The sequence below is a fragment of the Megascapheus bottae genome, chromosome 16 (genome assembly GCF_031878675.1).
Source record: "Megascapheus bottae isolate mThoBot1 chromosome 16, mThoBot2.hap1, whole genome shotgun sequence".
Classification (NCBI taxonomy): domain Eukaryota; kingdom Metazoa; phylum Chordata; class Mammalia; order Rodentia; family Geomyidae; genus Megascapheus; species Megascapheus bottae.
In genome coordinates this window covers 51,564,691-51,588,300 of record NC_143524.1, presented here as the reverse complement: position 1 = coordinate 51,588,300, position 23,610 = coordinate 51,564,691, and the positions used below count along the sequence as shown (strand labels likewise).

Here is a 23,610-nt window from a genome sequence, read left to right as displayed (position 1 = left end):
TATTTATTTATTGCCAGTCCTGGAGCTTGAACTCAAGGCCTAGGCACTGCCTCTGAGCTTTGCTCAAGGCTAGTGCTCTGCCACTTAAACCAGAGTGCCACTTCTAGCCTTTTCTGTTTATATGGTAATGAGAATTCAAAACCAGGCTTTATACATGATAGGCAAGCCCTCTTCCACTGAGCCACATACTCAGGCTGTTGGCTTTATTTCTTAAAAACCCATGGGGCCAGAAGTTTGGCCTAGTGGTAGAGTGGCCAGGTTCGATTCCTTGTTTCCACAGACATAGAAAAAAGCTGGAAGTGGTGCTGAGGCTCAAGTAGTAGAGCTCTAGCCTTGGGAAAGTCCAAAGACAGTGCTCGGGCCCTGAGTTCAAGCCTAGGACTGGCAAAAGAAAAAAAAAAATCCTGTCCAGGCCAGGCACGGTGGCTTGTAATCCTAGCTACTCAGGAGGCTAAGATCTGAGGGTCACCGTTCAAAGACAGCCTGGGCACTAAAGACCATGAGACTCTTATCTCCAATTAACCACTAGAAAACTGGAAGTGACACTGCAGCAGAAAGGGTAGGGCAGTAATCTTGAGCTGAAGAGCTCAGGGATAACGCCCAGGACCAGAGTTCAAGCAACAGGACGAAAAAAAAAAATCCTATCCAGCTATTTTCTAAATTGGCTGTATCATTTTACAGTCTCAGCAGCCAAAATGAGAGTTCCAGATTTTCTACATTCTTGGCAATATTTGGCATCATATTTGGGGGGGGGTGTTTTGTTTTGTTTCTGCCATTCTTATGGCTTCATTCTGACATTGAATTGTAATTTTTTTCTCCAGTCCCTGGACTTAAACTCAAGGCCTGAACACTGTTGTTGGGCTTTCTCATAGTTGGAGCTCTACCACTTAGGCCACAGTAGCACTTCCGGCTTTTTCTATGTATGTGGTATCAAGGAATCAAACCTGGGTCTTCGTGCGTGCTAGGCAAGCACTCTACCACTAGGCCAAACTCCTTTTGTGTGTGTGTGTGTGTGTGTGTGTATGTGTGTACTGGTACTAAGACCTGAACTCAGGACCTCAAACCCTATCTTAGCTTTTTCACTCAAGGCTAGCACTTGAACTACAGCACCACTTCTGGCATTTTGCTGGCTGATTAGAAATGAGTTTCTCAGACTTGTTTTCCCTGGCTGGCTCTGACCGCAGTCCTCAGATCTCAACTTTCTGAGTAGCAAGGATTACAAAAGTGAGCCACTAGACCCAGACTTATTTATCCTTTTGCTCATTTATAGACTATTGTTTGTTTAAGTGTTGAGTTTTAGGAATACCTTATTTAGCTGGCTAGTTCTTAGTCGAGCATATGATTTGCTATAAGTCTTCTATAAGTTTTATGTTTTCCAAATTTTATACTTACCTATTGTCTGTTTTGAATAAATTTTGTGTATGAGTCAAGGTTAATTTTCTTATATATGAACATCTAATATTGCCAAAACCACTTAATAAATGTTCACCAGTAAACTGAATTTGCACCTTCATAAAAATCAGTTGAACAACTGAGCACAGAATTTTGCATCTGAAGTCACAGCTAAATTAGGCTGAGATCTGAGGATCATGATTCCAAGCCAGCCCAATCACAGATATTTTCATCTCCAATTATCCAGAAAAGACTGAAACTAGAAGTGGTAGAGCTCTAGCAGTGAGTAGAAAAGGCCTCTTAAAAACTCAAGGCCTTGAGTTTAAAACTCTCATTACTGGCACAAAAAAGTTAATTAAATATAAAAGCATTTGTTTAAGGTTGAACAGAGACATCAGTGCCACACACTGTGGGAGAAATGGACACCACACAATTAGTCCAAACAGGTTACAACAAATTAACAGTGACCAACACGTGGGCAATGAAGAAGGATCTGATGCCAGCATTACTACATTCTCTAAACTTCTCAAAATGTAGGTAAAACTTTAAAAATTACTGAGACATGCAAAGAAAAGGGGCTGAGATATTATACTTAGCAAGATTTCAAAGCAGCTATTATAAATATACTCAAGAACAGAAATCATATTTAAGAATTAAAGGAAAAGGCCAGGAGTTTGGCCTAGTGGTAGAGTGCTTGCCTAGCATGCAGGAAGACCCAGGTTACCACATACATAGAAAAAAGCCAGAAGTGGTGCTGTGGCTCAAGTGGTAGAACTCTAGCCTTGAGGAAAACCCTTGCAAGGACAGTGCTTAGGCCCTGAGCTCAAGGCCTAAGACTGGCAAAAAAAAAAAAAAAAAAAAAAAAAAAAAGAGCTAAAGGAAAAGCTGGGCATGGTGGCTGAGATCTGAGGATCGTGATTCAAAGCCAGGCATGGTGGCTCATGCTTGTAATCCTAGCTACTCAAGAGGCTGAGATCTGAGGATCAGATCAGCTATCTCGGGCACTAAAGACCCTGAGACTCTTATCTCCAATTAACCACTAGAAAACCAGAAGAGGCACTGTGGGTTAAGGGGTAAGGTGGTAGCTTTGAGCTAAAAAAGCTCAGGGACAGCACCCACGCCCAGAAGCCGAGCCCTATGAGACAGACAAAAAAAAGAATTAAAGGAAAATATGCCAGTGACACATCAAGTAGAGAATGTAGATAAACACAGAATTGTGTGTGTGTGTGTGTGTGTGTCTGTGTGTGTTCATGGGGCTTGAACTCTGGCCTGGGTGCTATCCCTGAGCTCTTCAGCTCAAGGCTATTGCTCTACCACTTGTGCCACAGTGCCACTTCCTAAATGTAAGTTCTTTAATTGAAAAGTATATCTGAAATAGAATGTTTTCTACAAGGTATTATGGTATCCTATGTAAGTTATCATCTATAATTGCCCTTGGAACCCAGCTACCATAGTACAAAGAAGCATAAACTAGCCGGAGTAGCCATAATTCACAAAAAGGCACACAAAAGCCAGATACCAGTGTGAACACCATTTGTGAAAATTCTAGCCCTAAACCTTGAATTTTCCAGTTGACATTATGGAGAAGAGATGAGCGATTCCTGAGATCCAAGTTCTTGGTTCACTCATGAGCATAAATAAATGGCTATTTTGACACTGAGCTTGGAGATTATTTGTTACACAGTCTTAGACAAGCCTAACATCCAAATATTAGGCTAAATTGAAAAAATGATTTGCAGCCCTACAAGATCCCATCCTGATTCACTACAATTATAAAACTGTTAGAGCTATAAAGTTATCTTAGCCATATATATATGGCTTCTTACCTCCAGACTTCCAGAATGTGCTGCCCACTGTAAAGGGGTAAATTTATGAAGAAGATCAGGTTCATTAATGTTGCCTCCATGTTCTATAATTTCTGAAAGCTGCTTTACGTCTCCACCTCGTACTGCATCATGAATGCTACCAAAATGCACTTTCTTCTTGAAATCTATGGGAAAGTCAAATGCTTCAGAACCACATACACATACAAAAAGACTAGATCATAGAAATCTAGTGGTAGATTGCTTGCCTAGCATGCACGAAGATTCGGGTTCAATTCCTTGGTACCACATACATAGAAAAGCCAAAGTGGTGCTGTGGCTCAAGTGGCAGAGCACTAGCCTTGAGAAAAAAGGGTTCAAGGACAATGTTCAGGCCCTGAGTTCAAGTCACAGGACAGGCAAAAAAGAAAAAAGAAAAAAAAACTAACATCAGCTTCCCAAATAACTGACTACAGAGATATTTGTGATAAAAACCTTAACCTCACTTCCCATTTTAGCTCTGACATGAAAGTTGTCACTCTCATTCTTATAGGAAAAAAAACTGAATATACAGACTGAACATCAACAGCTTTTCTTGGACCTGTCAGAGAACTGAGTCCTCAAAGCTAACTTGCTTCTCAAATATGGAAAGGAAGACAAATGTAGTTGAGTTCAGCTTACTTAAACCAGAAGCTACTGTAGCCATAAACTGGTACAAGTGCTTGAGTAGTAAATCTAATGATTTGCTCAGAGCATGAGTATCTTAATGGGAAACACAGGGCTTGGAGTTTGGCCTAGTGGTAGAGTGCTTGCCTAGCATGCCTGAAGACCCTGGTTTGATTCCTGGATACCACATACATAGAAAAAAGCCAAAAGTGGTGCTGAGGCTAAAGTGGTAGAGATCTAGCCTTGAGAAAGTCCAAGGACAGTGCTCAGGTCCTGACTGAGCACAAGGCCCAGGACTGGCAAAAAACAAAAAAAGCTGGGGGGACACACTGGTCACCAGTGACTCATACCTGCAATCGTAGCTACTCAAGAGGCTAAGATCTGAGAATTGAGGTTCAAAGACAGCCCAAGCAGGAAAATCCATGAAGGTCTTATCGCCAATTCTCTTATCAATTAACTACCAAAATCCACAAGTGGAGGTATGACTCAAGTGACAGAGCATTAGCCTTCACCAAAAATACTAAGGGGCAGTACCTAGGCCTAAGTTTAAGCCCCAGTACCAGCATACACACCCCAGGGGCATTGGTCTTAGAGAACAATTTCTTGCTTTTCCAACTATGTCCTAATGTTTTACTTCTTTTTTTTCTTTTGGCCAGTCCTAGGGCTTGAAACTCAGGGACGGAGCACTGTCCTTGGGCTTTCTCAAGACTATCACTCTACCACCTGAGCCACAGTTCCACTTTTGGCTTTTTCTGTGTATGTGATACCAGGGAAACTAATAAAGGGCTTTGTGATTGCTAGGCAAGCACTCTATCACTAGGCCACACTCCCAGACCTGTGTCCTAACGTTTGTGTTGCCTAGAATGCCTGATGTTCCCACCTTACTTGTAAACTCTTGCTAATTCTTGAAGTTTCATCTTAGGAAGTCTCCTTCCTTCCTACCCTGGCTATACTAGAAGTTATCTGCGTCCCTAACTTCTCATGGATATTTCTGTCATTGCTTTGCCATATTGTTTCATAAATTATGTTTGTTACTTCATTATCTATGAGTTCTGAGGGTACAGATCCTGTTTTCATCTTTTCATACTTTTTTTTTTTTTTTTTTTTTGCCAGTCCTGGGCTTGAGCTCAGGGCCTGAGCACTGTCCTTGGACTTTCTCAAGGCTAGAGCTCTACCACTTGAGCCTCAGCACCACTTCCGGCTTTTTTCTATGTATGTGGTACCGAGGAATCGAACCCGGGTCTTCATGCATGCTAGGCAAGCACTTTATCCACTAGGCCAAACTCCCGGCCCCTTTTCATACTTTTTAATAGTCACCAAACTAATCTTAAAAGAAAGGATTAGTGAGTTAAAGAATGAATTAGGATGTAATATGGTGAGAAAAAGGCTTTAAAATTAGGTGGAGTCTGGACTGGGAGTTTGCCCTACTGGCAGAATGCTTATCTAGCATGCACAAAGACCTGGATTCGATTCCTCAGTACCACATACATAGAAAAAGCTGAAAATGGTACTGTGGCTCAAGTGGTAGAGCACTAGTATTGAGAAAGCCCAAGGATAGTGCTCACATCCTGAGTGCAAGTCTCATGACTGGCAAAAAAAAAAAAAAAAAATAGATGGTGTCAAATGACAGAGGAAATGAACTATTACATTGAGAGTTTAAATATTGTTCTGTAGACTACCCGTGGCCACCAGTAGCCACTAGAGAAAAGACCTGAAGTGGCTAAGGATAGTGTTTCTGTATAAAGTAGATTAGAATGGCTAAAAATCTATTTATACTAGTTTAAAGGTGAAGAACAAAGATCTAACCCACTGGACCACTGGTGCTGAGGCTCAAGTGGTAGAGCTCTAGCCTTGAGAAAGTCCAAGGACAGGGCTCAAAAACTTCCAGCTAAAAAGCTAGGTTAGCCCCCACACCAGTGGCTCACACCTGCAATCCGAGCAGCTTAGGAGGCTGAGATCCGAAGACTGTGGCTCAAAAGCCAGCCTGGGCTGGAAAGTCCCTAAGACTCATGTCTCCAAGTAACCACCACTAAGCTGAAGTGGAGCTGTGGTTCAAGGAGCTGTGGTCACCACAGTCGATGAGTTCAAGCCCCACCCCACACACGAAGTTTATAAAACTGAACAGATCACGTCAAACTGCGCCAGAAGACAGCTAAGAAGCAAGTGGGAAAGCTGAAAGGAGAGAGAGGGTGCAGGAAGGGTGAGTAGCTTTGAGAACGGATGAAAAGAAGACGGCAGGGGAGTGACAAATGAGCCAGCGCTTGGTCTGCTGCCCCCTGAAGTGACTGGTGTGGGGGGGGAGTGGAGGGGGTAGACTGAATCCTGACTCACAGGGGGGTACAGTCTCTCTACTGGAGGCGGAAGGGCTGGAGTCGTCCACCCCCGGCATGGCGGGTGCCCTCGGTCTTGGGCTTGGGGGAGGCGTGGAATCCAGGCCCCGGCTGCTGCTGGTGCTGCTGAGGTCTTCACTGGCCCTCACCCAGGAGCCAGTGCTTGGGTTTCGGCTGCGGCCGCGGTCGTCCCCGTCGTCGTCTCCGTCCTCCCGACTGGTCTTGTCCCACGCGTCCTTACAAGGGGGGCCTTCGTCTTCTCTCTGTCTCTCCCAGAAGGCGCCCAGGCGGCGGCGGCTGGCGTCTTCGTCGAGGCTGCCCGCGGAGGAATCGCTGGCCACGTAGCCGCGGTCGTCGCTCACGCCGTCCCAGGAAGCACTGAGGCTGCCGCCGTCCACGCTGCCGCCCTCCCAGGAGCCGGACCGGGGGAGGCCGCGCGCGTCGCGGCCTCGGTGGCCCGGGCCCTCCCCGAGGCCGCCGCGGCCCCCCCTCACCCTCGCCCAGGAGCCGCCCGGGCCCAGGCCGTCGTCGCCCGGGCCCCGCTCCCGGGAGACATGGCGTTGCTGGCCGAGGTCTTCGCCCACTGTCCTCGAGTCCCGGCAGGAGAAGCCCACGTCGTCGTCGATCCTCCCCGCGGGGCCCCGGGAGCGGCGCTCTTCGCGCTTCCTCTCCCCGTCGTCGCAGCGACCCAGCTCAGGGTCCTCGCTAACTCTTTCCCTGAACTGGGGGCCGCGCTGACCGGGCTGGCCGTCGATCTTCCACACGTGCTGGCCGGTGCGGCGGCCGCCGTCCTCGTCCGCCGGTGCCCGCAAGTCGCTGCGGCGGCGACGGCAGCCGTCGGCTGACGCCCTCTCCTCCGAATCGCTTTCCAGCCTCTCCACAGTGGCCACCGAGAGAGAGAGGTGGAGGCGGCGCGGGAGCCATGGAAACGGGCAAACTTCCGGTGCGTGCGGCCACTTCCGGTGGCTCGCAGCGACGTCACTTCCGGCTTCCTTCCTTTCACCTTCCCCCTCCCCACACCCCTCCGAGGCTTCGCCCGTGCGGCTGCTGTGGCCGTGGTATGGAGCTGGTTCTCGCCGAGAGTCCCTCGTGGGTCTCACCGAAGTCGGTCCAAGCCCGTATCTCAACAGCCTGACTTCGATGGCGCCCTCCCTGTGCTCAGCGACCCAAACGTGGGCCCCCAGGACCGGCGCTTTGCGTAGGTGACCTGGGCCGGGCGGGGCCTTTTTCGTCCTTGGCAAACCTGGGACATTTTTTTTTTTTCCTCTCCTAGTGCTGGATGCAAGGAAAAAAAAATCTCTTCTTACATTGTTGTTTCACACATATTAATAAAAAATGTAAAGAGAGGTTAGCAGCTGCAGCCGCTCTCCTCGAGGGCTTGCCGACTCCAGCCACCTCCATAGCCCCTTGGTGGGTGTTTTCCTCCCTCTCGTCCGAGACCCAGGAGACCAAGAATTTGCTAGTGCGAGCAGCAGGTAAGTTTTGCTTTTTTTTTTTTAATTTTTTTTTTTTTAGCCAATGTAGAAACAAAAATCGTTAGTGAGAGGACTTTCCCAAGTCTCCTGGAAATCCAAGAATTTCTCTCACTGTGACATGGTTACTTCCAACCGGGTGGCTTTTCGACCTCATTATTTTAACACTTTGTTCCGTTCACTATTTGTTGCAAGTATGTGGGTCAGGTTTTGTGCCAGCCACCGAGAATAGAGAAACTGGTCTTGTTTGGCGGACACACTTGGAGAATTCCCTTTGACCCTTCTTCTGTTTAAAGGTACAGTAAATTTTCCTCATTCTTGTGTGTGTGTGTGTGTGTGTGTGTGTGTGTGTGTGATGTTAATACTTGCCATTTACTAAGTTTAAGTGATCAGCCCATCACTGTTTTATATTAATTTTCTTGTTACTGTAGCCTTCTAAAAATAGATATTTTTCCATTTTACAGATGAAGAAAAAGGCACAAAACTTAATCGCATGGTACACAGCTAGTAAGTAGTAAATATTTGAATTAGGATTCCTATATGAGTCCTTGATTTGGTTGTACATCCTGCTCAAAATTTGAATTCTTTCAGCCTTTATTAGACCTTTCAGTATTATAATCACCTATTAAACCATTCTCACCCTGCCGTCCAAGGACTCCCAGCTTCTGAAAGGTAGGGATTAGCATTCCTAATATCTGTTTACTTATTTTATAGGTGGGTGGGTGGGTTGTCATATACATTTTTTAAAAAATGACCTTTGAAGAGAATATGGAATTTGTCATTCTAGGCCCTTGTTCTTAAAAACAGACAACAGGCCCTTATGAGGGCTTGTTTCATTACAAATAGTTTGCTAATATTTTCAAATTTAATCTGTATCATTTCTATTTTTACAGATGAAGAAAAAATTGAGATTTGACCAAGATGACATTAAGTAGGAGTTGAGAAATTGGAACCTACAATGATTGACTCCAAATTATTACAGTTCTTAGAGTGACTTATATATGGTAGAGGCTTTTTTTTATATGCTATAAACACTTTTAGTAAATAAGGCAAATCCTTAAAGGTTACCCACATAGTAGTAAGGTCAGAAAAGGAAGAAAATAGCAACTAAGAAGAAAATGACAAATTTTAAATATTCTATCAAATACCTAGTATTTGAAAAAAACAAACACGGCACTCTTACACCTGAGGAAAAAAAAGAAGACAATATTGGAAAGCAAGGGAACTTATAGATAGGAGTGTCTTAGAAAATCAGAAGTGTATTATTTTGTGTAGCCTTATAGTAATCTGACGATTTTGAACACTTATCTAGAAAAATATAATTTTCCTAGAAACATTAAACATTGCTTAATACAGGCAAAGAACAAAGATACACATATATAATCTTATTTCAATTTCAAAATATTGTAAAGAAATTCTAAGCTTTATACCGTTCATACTACTCAGTGGTTATTTTATAGGGCAAGAAAGTCTTGGGGGCTGGGTGTGTAGCCTCGTGGTAGAGTGCTTGCCTAGCATGTACAAAGCCCTGGGTTCAATTCCTCGGGATCACATAAAAAGCTGGAAGTGGTGTTGTGGCTCGAGCTCTAGCCTTGGGAAAGATCGAGGATGGTGCTCAGCCTCAGAGTTCAAGCCCTTGGACTAGCAAAAAGACCACCTTTTAGCCTTAAATTTTTTTATATTTTGAAAAATTCAGTCATAGTATATCTTCTTGTAGTTTCATAAAAAGCATACGAAGACAGTTTTGAGGAGCAATAAGCCAGGACAGATTAAGTGGCTGACAAAAACACAACTGATATAGCAAAGAATCATTGATGTATTCAGGAGAACAATTTAGGTAAGACTGAAGATAAACCAGATTTCACAGGATTTAAGGTAAGTGACTAAGAAATGGCATATTTGAAAAAAAAAAATCAGAATTCAGCAGTGTGGACATAGAATACCAAAGAGTAGGAATCCTTTGTGTGTAGAAAGTTAGTCTTCCACCTCTGTTTTTCCTAGTGAGATGATAAAGCAGGATATTTACCTAAATCAACAATATGAATCCTAATTCCAGAGGAGAAAACAGAGCCAACTCTGGGCAGAGAAAAATGAAGTAGATTATTTAACCTTCTCTACTCCGTTCTTCCCAGTGTACTGAAAACTTACTAGGGTCCACCATTGGACAGGTTCTCTGCCACTTGAGCTATACCCTGGTCCTTTTGGCTTTCAGTTTGGGGACATAGTCTCAAGTTTTTACCCAGGCAAGCCTAAACTATAATTCTTTTTAAAATTTTTATTTGTTGGGCCAGAGTTTGGCCTAGCGGTAGAGTGCTTGCCTAGTGTGCACAAAGACATGGGTTCGATTCCTTGGTACAACATACTTAGAAAAAAAAAAGCCGAAAGTGGTGCTGAGGCTCAAGTGGTAGAGCTCTAGCCTTGAGAAAGTCCAAGGACAGTGCTCAGACGCTGAGCTCAAACCTAGGACTGGCAAATATATATTATTTTGTAGTTGTAGTTTGTGGAGCTTGATCAGGGCCTAGGCCCTGCCCTTTGTTCCTCAAAAATAGTGCTCTACCACTTAAGCCATAGCCCAGTGGGGCTTCCAGTTTTTTAGTGGTTAATTGGAGAAAAGCGTCTCAAAGACTTAGCTCCTCAGGCTAGCTTCAAGCAACAGTTCTCACATCTCAGCCTCCTGAGTAGCTAGGATTGCAGATACGAGCCAACAGTGCCCAGCCATAATCCTCCCCTTATACTTCCGCACAGCTGGGATGGCAAACACATGGCTGTGACTGGCTTGTTCAATGAGATGAAGTCCTGCTTTTGGCCCAGGCTGGTCTTAGGAAACTATGGTGGTCCTGATACCTGCCTTCCGAGTAACTAGGATTGTGGGCTTGAGCCACCAGGCCTGGTTTGGGGTTTTTTTTGTTTGTTTAGTTTAGGGAGACAGACCCTCACTCATTACTCAGACTGGCCTCTACCATCTGTGCTTAAGCAATCTTCTACCTAACCCATCCAAGGAGCTAGGGCCAGGCCATTGCATTCAACTCACACCTGTAATCCTAGCTACTCTGGAACCTGAGATCTGAGGATCAAGGTTCAAAGCCAGCCCAAGCACAAAAGGACCTGAGACTCCTAACCTCCAATTAACCTCTAGAAAATGGAAGTGGGGCTTGGCTCCATGGTAGGGCTGTAGCCTTGAGCTGAAGAGCTCAGGGACAGTGCCCAGGCCAAGTTCAAGCCCCGTGACTCCCCCCCCCCCCCCCCCCCCCCGCGCCAAAAAAAAAAGTGACTATTACTTCAGTCAGCCGACACATTCTAAATGTTTAGGTGGCTATAACACTACTATAGACTAGATGGCTTATATTACATTTCTCACCTTGCTGGATGGTGACATAGTTTTCCATCCTGTTTTTAGTTCAAGAGGCTGAGATTTGAGTATTGTTGCTTGAAACCACCCCAAGCTATTTTCAGTTTACTTCTTCAGTCAACTATATCTTTCCAGTTGTAGAAATGGTTAACCTGTTCCTTTGGTTTTTTTTCCTGAAAGTGTTTTTTTATTGTCTTTTTTGTTGATGCTGGAGACTGAACTCTGGGTCTTGCACTTGCTAGGCAGCGCCTGTACCATTTTGACCACATTAGAATACATATACACATACACAAACACACATATATTTCTTTTACTGAGACTTAAAATTTTGTTATATGTAAATCATATTTCTCTGCAAAGCTTTATTTGTAGCAGAATTTATTGTGGGTTTTTTTGTTTTATTTTTTGTCACTCATGGGAGTTGAACGCTGAATTTTAGTGCCCAGGCTGGCTTTGAACCATGATCCTTAGATCTCACCCTCCTAGAGTAACTAGGATTACAGGCGTGAGCCACCATGCCTAGCAAGAGATTATTTTATAGTTTCCAGAGCATCAAAGTAGAAAGTTTTTTATTGGCATATTTGTTTAAAAAAAAATTGTGGTATTCTCATATATGCATATGCACTTTGAGCATATTCTCCCCCTCTTGTATTTTCAGAATTTTTAATGGGCCTCATTATTCTTTCATATATGTATATAATACTTTGGATAATAATCATCCCTGCCCGTTATCCCTTCCCCCTCCCATGACAAAGCTGGGAAATTTTAAATAGAAAAATTATACACTAAAGCCAAGTTATCAATCTCTACTTTTCAGGTTTGTAACTTTGCTGGTTAGATATTATAGTCTCAGTAACTCAATTCAAAAGATAATGTTCTTCTATTGACTTTTCCTTTAGCTCTCCTTGGTGCACTTTGCTGTCTAGCCCTCAGTACAATGCTGTTTTTCGGGGCTTGAGCACTGTCCTTGGGCTTTCTCAATGCTAGAGCCACAGAACCACCTCTGGCTTTTTGTGTGTGGGGGGGGAGGGGTACCAAGGAATTAAACCCAGGGCTTTGTGCATGCTAGGCAAGCCCTCTATCACTAGGCCACATTTGGCCTATTTTTTCATATTTTTGAAGACTAATGTTGAGAGTTTCTACATTGGCTACTGGATCTGGCTGTTTATTAGAATCAGATTTGGAGTTTTGTTTTTGTTTTTTGTCAGTCTTGGGGATTGAGCTCAGGATGTGGGCTGTGTCCTGGCTTTCTGTGGTCAAGGCTAGTGCTTACCACTTTCTGAGTCACAGCACCAAAGTCTTCTCATGGTCTTCCCTGCCTAGGCTGACTTAGAACTGTAATTCTTCAGATCTCAGCCTTCTAAGGAGCTAAGATTACAGGCGTGAACTAACAGTTTTTGTGGAGCTTTTTAAATCTGAAGTGACAAAGTGAAAATCAAGTAGAAGACTCTAAAGAATCAACATTCCCTGCAGTATTCTGAACAACCAAATTTAGCGCAGATCTACATCATTATCTCATATCTGGCTTTGTATATCAAAGAGAAAATAGGAGTTGAACTTTCATTTCTACATGGAAATCAGTGACCATCTCAAACAAAGCAGCCTGTTCCACTTCCTGCATTCCAAAGCTTATTTCATCCATCATCTTTCTCCAACCCACTTCACCAACCTCCTTTAATGTCAGATTGAACTTCCTAAGAGTAGTTCATTACCTTCCACGTACACCACCTATTGTGTATGACATTGGCACTGGTATTCTGCTGCTCTTAACAGGAAATAATTCAAAATCTTGCTTTTTTTTTTTTGTATGACTTGTGTACTCTTTCCTTAAGCTTTTTTTTCCCCAATAGTGTTTCTATTTTACTATTTTCACCTCACCTATGACCCATTTGCTCCCATTTGCCGACACTTTTAGGTTTAGATACTGCCCTGCTAACATCTCATACCTTTAAGCATTTGATAAAAGCTATTGTCAGTCTCAGGAAATGTACAGCAGGACATTTTGCTTGAATTTTCAGATAGAAACCCCCAGCATTTTTTTGGGGGGGGAGATTCATCATGGGGCTTGAACTCAGCCTGGGCATTGTCCCTGACCTCTTCAGCTCAATGCTAGCACTCTACCACTTGAACCCCAGTGCAGTTCTCACTAGTTTTGTTATCATTTTATAATTTCTACATTTGTTTAATTGCTCTTATAGGATGTCATTTCTGTTTAAAATATCTAGTGACTGTCTTGGTCATCAGTATAATACATTAACTCTTCAGATATCCTTTCAATGTGGACTACTTTTCCCCCAAAACTACTATATTAGCACTTCTATGAACTCTTCCCCACCCCATCTGTAATCTGTAATTGTAGCCACGTTTTGTGTATATTTGCTGGCGTTGGGCTTACCTGAGTGATGTCTTTAGCTCGATAAGCTGACAGTGTAGTATTAAGTCACCAGCTTTTTTGCTGGTGAGATGTGATTTTTGTCTGTCTAGGCTGGTTTCAAACGATCATCTCAGCCTCCAGAGTAGCTGGGTTTACAGGCACTGGCACACAGCTTGTTTATAGCAATCTCTATCTTGGCATTTACTTCAATCATGGGACTTGAACTCTGGGCCTAGGGGTTGTCTCTGGGCTCTTCAGCAAGGCTACCACCCTACCCCTTGAGCCACAGTGCCACTTCTGGTTTTCTAGTGGTTAAGTAGAGATAAGAGTCTCACAGAGCAAGAGGGCTCACGCCTATAAACCTAGCTACTCATGAGGCTGAAATCTAAGGATCAAGATTCAAAGCCAGCCCATGCACAAAAGGACCTGACTCTTATCTCTAATTAACCTCTAGAAAATGGAATTGGGGGCTTGGCTCAAGGGTAGGCAGTAGCCTTGAGCTGAAGAGCTCAGGAATAGTGCCCAGGCCAAGTTCAAGCCCCATGACCCACCCTTTCCCCCCCCCCCCAAAAAAGTCTCATGGCCTTCATTGCCTGGGATGGCTTTGAACCTCAGTTATAGGCACTGCACCTGGCTAGTCTTTGTTTTCTTGTTGGTATAATAGAGAACGTAAGATAAATCGGATTAGCATGCTTGTACTTTTGAAGTGAGTGCTTAAAGTTGGGGACGTATTCTACCATGCAGGGGTTTTTTTTGTTTTGTTTTTTATTTTTGTCACTAGTAGGGCTGGAACTTTGGGCCTGGGTGCTGTCCCTGAGCTCTTCAGCTCAAGGCTAGCACTGTACCCCTTTAGCCCCAATGCCACTTCCAGTTCTCTGGTAGTTAATTGGAGTCTCAGACTTTCATGCCTGGGCTGGATTTAAATCTTGATCCTCAGATCTCAACATCCTGAGTAGCTAAGATTACAGGTGTGAGCCACCATCACCCGGCTACCATACAGTCTTAACTACAGGGCCAAAGAAGCCATGTAGAAAATTTGCTAAGAAAGTCTACAAAGACTCCATATTTTAGTGCTTATCTCTTACACTAAATGGCAGAAAATGCTGTCCTAAGAGTAGCTTTTGGGCCTGGAGCGTGGCCTAGTGGTAGAGTGCTTGCCTAACATGCACAAAGCCCGAGGTTCAATTTCTTGGTACCACCCCCCCCCCCAAAAAAAAATAAAACAGCTGATGTGGCACTGTGGCTCCAGTGGTAGAGCACTAGCCTTGAGAAATCTCAAGGACAGTGCCCAAGTCCTGAGTTCAAGCCCTAGGACTGGCAAAAAAGTAGCTCTTACTACGTTCCATGCCCAAATTCTAATGACAGATAAAAAGACAAAGTCACTCAAAGAAATACAAAGTAGAGGTTTCTTCATTATTCTATTTATTACATGTATGAATATTAACAGCTCATGGTATCCATCTAATTCAAAGCCAACAAAAGAAAAAGGTTAACCAAGTTTCAATGAACACACAGTTTTCCCTGTAACTTAAAATAGAAATATGTTCATTTGCATTAAATTGTTTAGACAATTGAAAATAGATTCTAAAAAAAATAATCTTTAGTAGTTAGGTTAATTGCTTGATGACATCAGTGTCCAATCTCAAAAATGAAAGCTTCATTAGACACTTTCTAAAAATGGACATCTGAATGGTAGTTTACAGAGAACCATATGGAGATACATATCTGTGTATATCCTATTTGGTAAATCTTTCAAATCTGGCTTTTCTATTTAAGAAAAGTCTTGCAATGCTCTCACAGTCCCCTTTGGAAGGATAAAACTTCCATCTTTAACTATGGGAAGCAACCAGAAAAAAAAAAATCTTAGTTCCATTTTTGCCCAATAAAAAGCACAGAAACACTCTATTTGATGGTGTGCATAAATATTACACTCCATGGATAGCAAAAATACTTTTATTTATAATTTACAGTTTCACAAGTGAAAATCGTACATTTTTACACATACAATTTCATTTTGTTAAATTTGCACACATCTACAGAACTTTCACACAACAAGCACCTGAATCTGTGCAGGCAGTAGGAAATGCAAATACTAAAATGTATTTATTAACCAAATGATAGCTGAAGGCCCTGCCTCAGCTACGCAATTTATATAGATATATGTCTATATATACATAAAAAAAATTCTTCACCTAGATCCAACAGCAGCTTTTTTTTTTTTTTAAGAAAAACATACCTTTCTCATTTTATTTTTAAACTGACTCAACTGTATCATTTTCTGTCTTAATTTCAGTGGCTGGTGTTACGCTTTCCTCTGTACAAGCTGGTGGGGTATCAATTCGTTCTTCCTTAACTTTGGGACTTTCACAGGGTTCCTGCAATTCGTTTTTGACAATGTTCAACATAATGTTCAAAGGGTTTTCAACTGGTGTCTTGCTGGGAGATGGTGTACAATCAAATGAAGATGTCTACAAAATGAAAAGTCCTATAAGTTCTGATGAAAGTTCAAGATTTTTAAATGATACAGCTTTTTTAAATGAACTTGGTTTTCTAAGACCTCTGTGTGGTCAAAGGAAAATACATGCCAAGTGCAACTAAAATAATGTGCTTTCTCACACAGATATGCCACAAAAGCAGCCAAATATATAAAATATGCATTCAAAATTGGGATCGAAAGTGCAAAAGCCCATCAGTTCAAGTCCCAATGCTGTTGACACTTAGCCAACAAAGGTGACTTGTGTCTGTAATCCCAAATAATAGATGTAAGCCCAAGAAAAAAAAGTGAGGCACAATCACAGGTCAAATTGTGGCTCTTGCTTGTCATACCAGCTACAGGAGAGGTAAAGACAGTAATTGGGAAAAGGTAGACTGATTTTTTTTTTTAACCCAAGACTCCATGTGAAGAAAATTCCAAAACAAAGAGTTTGTATGCATGACTCAACAGAACTGTCAAAAGTGCACTAGACACAGCCAAAAGTAGATTGGACAAACCTATTTAGCCCCTAAACAGAAAATAACAAAATATTATAAGCTTTTTCGGAGTATCCCAATGTCAAATATTCTTCTGAATATTTGAAACTAACAGAAGCTAAAAATGTCTCCCAAATTACTGCTTTAGAATCATTCTTTGTCAATAGATGCATCCAGTTTAAAAATCATCAGGTACAAGTACAAAAACGATTTTTTCCCATCCTCCCCCTTGTTGGTCCCAGGGTTTAACACTCAGGACCAGGCAACCTTCCCTGAGCTTATCAATTCAAGGATGCTATTCTACCACTTGAGCCACAAAGCTCCATTTGCTTTTAATTTTGGGTAGTTAACTAGAGAGATAAGAGCTTCATGGATTTTCCTGCCCAGCCAGGCTGGCTTTGGACTGCAATACTCAGATCTTAGCCTCCTGAGTAGCTTAGATTACAGGAGTGAGCGACCAATGCCCAACAAAAAAAAAAAAGTGAGTTTTAAGGCCAACAGACTAGTGTCTTTTTTTAAACCTTAAATGTGATCACAACATTTTTTTTAATTACATAGCTAAATGGAGCGTGTAAAGAGAAAATGCCTCATCTCTAGAAACATATCCATCAAGATCCTTTTCATCTTCTGTTTTCCCCATTACTTGGAGCCCAGTGGTCTATTAAAAGATGTCAAGATTCGTGTGAACAGAAAGCAAGGAATGATTTTTTAATTCAAAATTTAATTGTGTATTGTGGAAGATGATATATTGATATGTCTAACACCAATATTCAGTAACAACCCGCTGTATGTATCAAATACAAAAATATTTTTATATATACCAAAACAATATTGCTCCAATACAAAAAATAACTGACACGTAAGTTTTATTAAGGTGAATGATAACAAACACAGTAACCAAGAAGAACTTACATTTTGATAATCTTCATAACATGATGGATGATAAATCTGAAGAAAAAACAAAGAAGCTATTCACATGTGTATTCATTTATAATGGGCCACTCTAAAATGTTTTCTTCACAATTGAAACCAGAAGATGGCTATCTTTGGGAAGACTGGTTACGAAAATGGATGAAACTAAAACTATTTGAGGCACTGATTTCGCTAAAGTTCCTTTCTGATTTTTAAGTAGCATAACATTTTTTTTTTCCTGGTCCTGGAACTTCAACTCAGACTGGGACAGTCCCTGGGCCTTTCTGTGCCCAAAGCTAGTGCTTTACCACTTTACCATAGCACCACTTCCAGCTTGTTCTGAGTAATTTATCAGAGATAAGGCTTTTCTGCCCAGGCTGGCTTCAAACCATGATCCTCAGATCTCAGCCTCCTGAGGACCTAGGATTATAGGCATGAGCCACCCAGCACCCAGCTCATAACAGTTTAATTGATGAAATATAAGAAAAATATCATTAGGCAGAAAGAGAACTAGGTTAAAATGCTTATGCATCTAGCATTAATCCACTTTGTAACCTTCTTTACAGGGTTAAGTATACAATCTTATACTGCTAACATCTTTTTAAACTCCATAGTCCAATATTTTTTCTTAAAAATGATTGTCTAGACTCAAAATGGTCGACTATAATCCCAATCAAGAAATACTGTGTCTTATGAAAGTTTGAAAATTACCTTTCCATCTACTCTAATAGCATTTTTTAAGTGCCATTCCTCCTCCTCTTCATCCCAGTACTGTTCAAACTGTTCTTGACAGATTTCACAACTCTAAAATAGAAAACAATCATGTTTAAAATGAAATTGACAGAATGTTTAATCCCATTAAAAGTATAAAAACATGTTAAGTTCAAAACTTGAGGATATGTGAAAACGTAAACCTGGGTCCAATATATGACAGATACTAATGAAGTTTTAAAGATTCCTGTAACTCCCAGGCCACACCAGTTTAACACCTCATTACTGTTGCACACTGATACTATTTAACAATGATGTGAAATGATTATATGCATAAAACTAAAGAACAAGGTTTACAAAACAAAATCCTAAGGATTACTTAGACGGGGAGATACATGAAGTATATACTTATTGTTAAGAGAGCCGAGTACATACCCAGGCAGTTTCACCTATTCTCTTACCTCAACTGCTCCAGCTGGCCCAGCGGGTACACTTTGGAACTCCTTTTCTTTAGCAGCCTCCTGAGTTTTGAGCACAACTTCTTCATGCACCTTTTCAAAAAACTGACTCTTTGCACGTTCTTCCAGGTCAGCTATTTCCTCAAATTCTATCCAGTCCTTAAAAGTAATTGATTTTTGAGAATAGTTGTTTCTACACTTTTACTGCTTCAACATGCCACTTAAAAGTATACATTATTCTGCAATATACTTGATGATTATTTAATACTATAATTCCTTTTTGATCCCTCTATCTGATCGAGAAGTTGCAGCAACTGATGAACAATTTTTAAAAGCTTAACTGCTGGGCTTAGAAGCTAGCACCTGTTTATTAACAAATAGGAAGCCAATGAAGTTCAAACCCCAGTACTGCTAATGAAGCAAAAACATCTCCACATTAATTTTCCACTAACTCTAGACTTAAAAGACAAATTTCACGTACAACTTTTTACCAAGAAAAAAAAAAATCAGTCACTGAACCTTGGAATTTTTTTTAAGTTGGGTCAAGTTTCCATAATAATCTAATGTCAGCAAAAATACTTTTCAAAATTGTATTGAAACTTGCATCAGGGTCAAATTTTGTTCAAAAAACTCAATTGCTCTCAGCAGTTATTTCAAAGAGCAATGTAAATGAAATCTGAAAAGTTTATTCAGATGCACAACTTACTGTTAAACTGTAGTACCAACGTCTGTGAGTGACTTTTCTGCTAACATCTTTCTCAGTTCTATTCTGCCGATAATGCCAGTCCAGGTGATCTGCATAGACATCTGTCTGTGACGTTGTGAACCTCATTCCACAGGAGTAACACTGAATACCAGTGTACAGTCGGTTTATAACACTGTCATAACGCCTATTTGAAAAAGAAATAATCTTTAGTTTTGATAAAAATGATTTAAAAAAAAAATCCTTCAGTTTTCTACATTTTCACAAGAAACAATACCCAAAGACTGATGTAGACACATAATGTAGTATATGTCAATGACTCTTTTTACGCAGGTGAATTGTGATCTACCTTTATAGCATATATGCAATCTGTATATGATCCCATGCCAGCTAAAACAAGACAACAGCAGAAGACAAATGTAGAATTAATGTCAAGAAAGACATGGCAGAACAGATTTCACCTTTCTAAATCTTTGAATTTCTAACTAATTCAGCTGTTAAACTCTGGTTTAAAGTATAGTGAAAGGGGGCCTTAGCAAGTACACACCCCTAATTATAATTCCCAATAGTGCACCCAAGAAAAAGAGAATAACAGTGAAAAATGTAACTTAGCGAAAAATTAAGAGGCTGGGTGTGTGGCCTAGTGGTACAATGCTCACTTGAAGTCTTGGGTTAGATTCCTTGATACCACATACACAGAAAAAGCCAGATGTGGTGCCATGGCTCAAGTGGGCAGAGCACTAGCCTACAGAAAGCCTAAGGACAGTGCCTAGGCCCTGACTTCAAACTTAAGGACTTGGCAATGACTCAATCAGTCTTAACTACTCAGGAGGCTAAAGTCTAAGGGTCACAGTTCGAAGCCAGCGCAGGCAGAAAAATTTGTGAAACCTGTATCTTCAATTAACTACTAAAAAAGCTGAAAACAGAACTGTGGTTCAAGTGGTAAGAGCACTAGCCTTGCAAAAAGGCTCAGACAGCTCCTAAGCCCTGAGTCCAGGAAAAAAAAGGGGGGTGGAGGGGGGACCTAGTTGGCAATAACTCATTTTTAAATTCTAGGTTCCCTAGTTTTAAAATGGGTATGACTACTGGGCGTAATGGCTAATGCCAGTAATCCTGGCTACTCAGGAGGCTGAGATCTAAGGATCAAGCTTCAAAGCCAGCCCCGGCACTGAAGTCCAGGAGACTCTTATCTCCAATTAATCATCAGAAAACCGGAAGTGGCACTGTGGTTCAAGGTGCAGGGCTGTAGCCTTGAGCTGAAGAGCTCAACGCCCAGGCACCCAGAGTTCAAGTCCCACAATCGATGGGGGGGGGGGGGGAAGGGGGTATGATTAATTGGGCAGTTATTAAAATAAGTGACAAGGCAGTACGTTAGTACTTTGTGTATTCAGCCAACAATAGTCAGTACTAATTTTATGAAATATAGTTGTATAACTACATGAAGTTTAGAGAATATAAGAGCTAGCTAGCTAGTTAGGCAAAGTAGTACACACCTATAGAGTACTAACTGTGCACCAATGAAGGGGTATAGTTGGGAGATGAGGCAGGAGGGTCACTTAAACACCAGCTTGTATATAGTGAAAGTCAAGGAAGGGAAAAACTGGGAGAGAGTAAAGAAAGGGATGATACTATCAAAAGAAATGTACTCGGGGCCAGGAGTTTGGCCTAGTGGTTAAAAGTGTTTGCCTAGCATGCATGAAGACCCGGGTTCGATTCCTCAGTACCACACACATAGAAAAAAGCCGGAAGCCCAAAGGCAGTGCTCAGACCCTGAGCTCAAGCCCAGGACTGGCCAAAAAAAAAAAAAAAATGTACTCAAAACCTGACTTATGAAACGGTAAACACTATATCACTGCTGATGGCTCACACCTGTAATCCTAGCTACCCAGGAGGCTGAGATTGGAGTTCAAAGCCAGCCCAGGGCAGAAGTTCATAAGACTCGGGGTTTTTTTTTTTTTGTTTTGTTTTGTTTTTTTTGGGGGGGGTCGGTTGTGGGGCTTGAACTCTGGACCTGTGCACTGATCAAGGTTCAAAGCCAGCTCAAGGGTAGGGTGGTAACCTGGAGCTGAAGAGTTCAGGGATAGTACCCAGGCCTAGTTCAAACCCCATGACCCACAAAATAAATGAATGAATGAATAAATAAACAAACAGAATAAGAGTCTCAAGGGCTTTTCTGCTAGAAAAAGGGCTGGCTTTGAACTGTGACCCTCACATCACAGCCTCCTGAGTAGCTAAGATTACAGCCAAGAGCCACAAGCACCTGGAAAGCTTTTTATCACAACAGAAAATACACAACAATCGTTAATCCTTCTACACAAAGAATTATTTCTAGGACATCCTGGGGATACTAAAATCTACTGATGTTCCAGTCTCTAAAGGCACATGTGGTATTGCATATAAATTAAACTCATGTAAATCCTAGCTCTAGATTACTGGCGGATGTAATGTTAGTATCATGTAAACAGTTGTTATACTGTATTATTTAGAAATAATGACAAAAAGGCTTTAACTTAGTACTAATGCAATTTTAAAATACTTCCACCAACAAGGGGTTTTCAGATGTGCAACCTAGATATTGAAGATTACCTTATTTGTGTTTTGTAAGCTTCCTCAAAGACCATTACTTATTTTTTAAAATTTCTCAACAACCAGAGGACCATACTCATGCCTGTAATCCTAGCTTTTCAGGAGATTGAGATTTTAGGATGGTGGTTCTATGACAGCCCAGGCATGACAGTCCTAGGACTATTTCCAATTAACTACCAAAAAAATCCAGAAGTGAGGCTATAGCTCAAGTGGCAGAGCAAAAATACTCAAGGAAAGTGGAACTGTGGTTCAAGGTGGTCAAGCACTAGCCTTTAAGCAAAAATGCTCAGAAATAGTGCCCAAGCCCTGAGCTCATGCCCCACTACCAAAAAAGAAAGAAAAGAACAAGAGAAAAAGACCTTCTCCCAATCTGTTGGCTATCTTTTTAGTCTGAACTAGGTGCTTGTGGCTCACATCTGTAATCCTAGCTACTCAGGGAGGCTGTGATTTGAAGATCATAGTTTTCTGCCACCCCGGGCAGAAAGGTCCCCATGGGACTCTTAGCTCCAATAAACTGCTCAAAAAACTCAGAAGTGGTGCTGTGTGGCTTAAGTGCCAGAGTGCTACCTTGAGCACAAAGAGGCTAGGCTCAAGGACAGTGCCCAGGCCTTGAGTTAAAGCCCCAGGATTGGGGGGGATGGGAGGAAGGGGGCGGAAATCTGAGGTAGATATACCACAATTTAAGGTGAGACTGGACTACAGAGTAGTTCAAGAACAGTTTGAGATAGGTAGCTTAATAGAAAGGAAAACAAGACTTCTAAGCCCATTTAAAATGCTGGACTACCAAAATATATTTTCTAAACTGCAAAAGTATAAAAGCATTATTTTTAAATTCCCTATATCTTCTACCAACTAGATATAAAAATGAAAATGTAAAGACATATGCACTTGCTCAACATACATATTTTAGAGAATATATGTACTGTCTACTGACTGGTGGCTTAATTAGACTGTATAACCCAAGCTACTATAGAAGCTGACAGCTGAGGATAGCAGTTTGAAGCCAGCCATGCAGGTAAGTCCATACTACTCTTACCTCCCATTAATAACCAAAAAGCAACAAAAGTAGAGCTGTGGCTCTAGTGGTAAAAAGCTAGCCTTGAACCAAAAATAAAACCTCAGACACAGACCCAATGAGATGAGTTCAAGCCCCATAACTGGCACAAAACATATCCTATATACTAACATATATATATATTTATATATATATTTATATAGAAAGCATAAAAATGTATGCATTTAGAGTACATATAAATGTGTATTTATATAGAGTATGTAAGTATATTATATATACCATATGCAAAAATTTCCTAAATTTCAGAATACTAAGAGAACAAGATGAAATAATACTACTAGTAATTATGCCCACTGTTATAAAAGTCATTGTTTAAAAAAAAAATTAAGAGTACGTACTGTTTCAATTCTTCAATTGTAAAATTAGTAAGATCTGGAACATCTTGATCTTCATTTTGATCTTCCTCCTCTTCAGCAGGAGGCTGAGCAGCAACTTCATTTACTTCTACAATTGAGAACAAAGATACAAATTTCCCAATATTATCTACCAAGTATTATAAAGAAACATTATACACTAATACAGAAACCCACTTAAGTCTATTCAGTACTTCTGATCTGAAATTTAATGAACTCTCAACAATGCCTTAACATTTTATTTCTTCAATATACAAATTGTTTTTACAAAAGAACAACATAGAATGATGACTACCTAATTACTCATACTAATTAACTGAACAAATTTTAACATACAAAAAAATCACTGTCCAAATGAGCAATGTACATATTACCTGAATTGTGAAATGGTATCTGCTCTGTACAACACCTTAATAATAACAATAAAATTCTATTTTATAGAAATAGAAAAAGAAGC

At 41.2% G+C, this 23,610-nt stretch overlaps 2 protein-coding genes and 1 long non-coding RNA gene across 6 annotated transcripts in view; 1 reads left to right on the top strand and 2 right to left on the bottom strand.

Moving 5' to 3' along the window:
* Window positions 1–6,685, bottom strand: part of Ankrd42 (ankyrin repeat domain 42) — a 34,865-nt gene extending 28,180 nt beyond the window's left edge. The window contains exons 1-3 of the mRNA XM_090348543.1: window positions 6,192–6,685; window positions 4,576–4,583; window positions 3,219–3,374 (exon numbers count right to left, since the gene is read on the bottom strand). Coding sequence (XP_090204669.1) covers window positions 3,219–3,374; window positions 4,576–4,583; window positions 6,192–6,249 — 222 coding nt within the window. The 5' untranslated portion in view covers window positions 6,250–6,685. The remainder of the gene's footprint in view (window positions 1–3,218; window positions 3,375–4,575; window positions 4,584–6,191) is intronic.
* A 518-nt stretch (window positions 6,686–7,203) lies between these two features.
* Window positions 7,204–8,802, top strand: LOC150053569 (uncharacterized). Of its 2 annotated transcripts, XR_016538101.1 has the most exons (4): window positions 7,204–7,665; window positions 7,858–7,958; window positions 8,127–8,334; window positions 8,556–8,802. It is a non-coding gene; the product is annotated as an uncharacterized LOC150053569 (long non-coding RNA). The 2 variants fall into 2 exon arrangements; XR_016538100.1 differs by having other exon boundaries at window positions 7,204–7,958.
* A 5,996-nt stretch (window positions 8,803–14,798) lies between these two features.
* Window positions 14,799–23,610, bottom strand: part of Pcf11 (PCF11 cleavage and polyadenylation factor subunit) — a 28,429-nt gene continuing 19,617 nt past the window's right edge. For 2 of the 3 annotated variants that reach the window (XM_090348512.1, XM_090348513.1), the window contains exons 11-16: window positions 23,139–23,244; window positions 19,143–19,326; window positions 18,440–18,595; window positions 17,979–18,071; window positions 17,268–17,303; window positions 14,799–15,853 (exon numbers count right to left, since the gene is read on the bottom strand). In XM_090348512.1, coding sequence (XP_090204638.1) covers window positions 15,638–15,853; window positions 17,268–17,303; window positions 17,979–18,071; window positions 18,440–18,595; window positions 19,143–19,326; window positions 23,139–23,244 — 791 coding nt within the window. In that variant the 3' untranslated portion in view covers window positions 14,799–15,637. The remainder of the gene's footprint in view (window positions 15,854–17,267; window positions 17,304–17,978; window positions 18,072–18,439; window positions 18,596–19,142; window positions 19,327–23,138; window positions 23,245–23,610) is intronic. The other variant, XM_090348514.1, reaches the window with a different exon arrangement.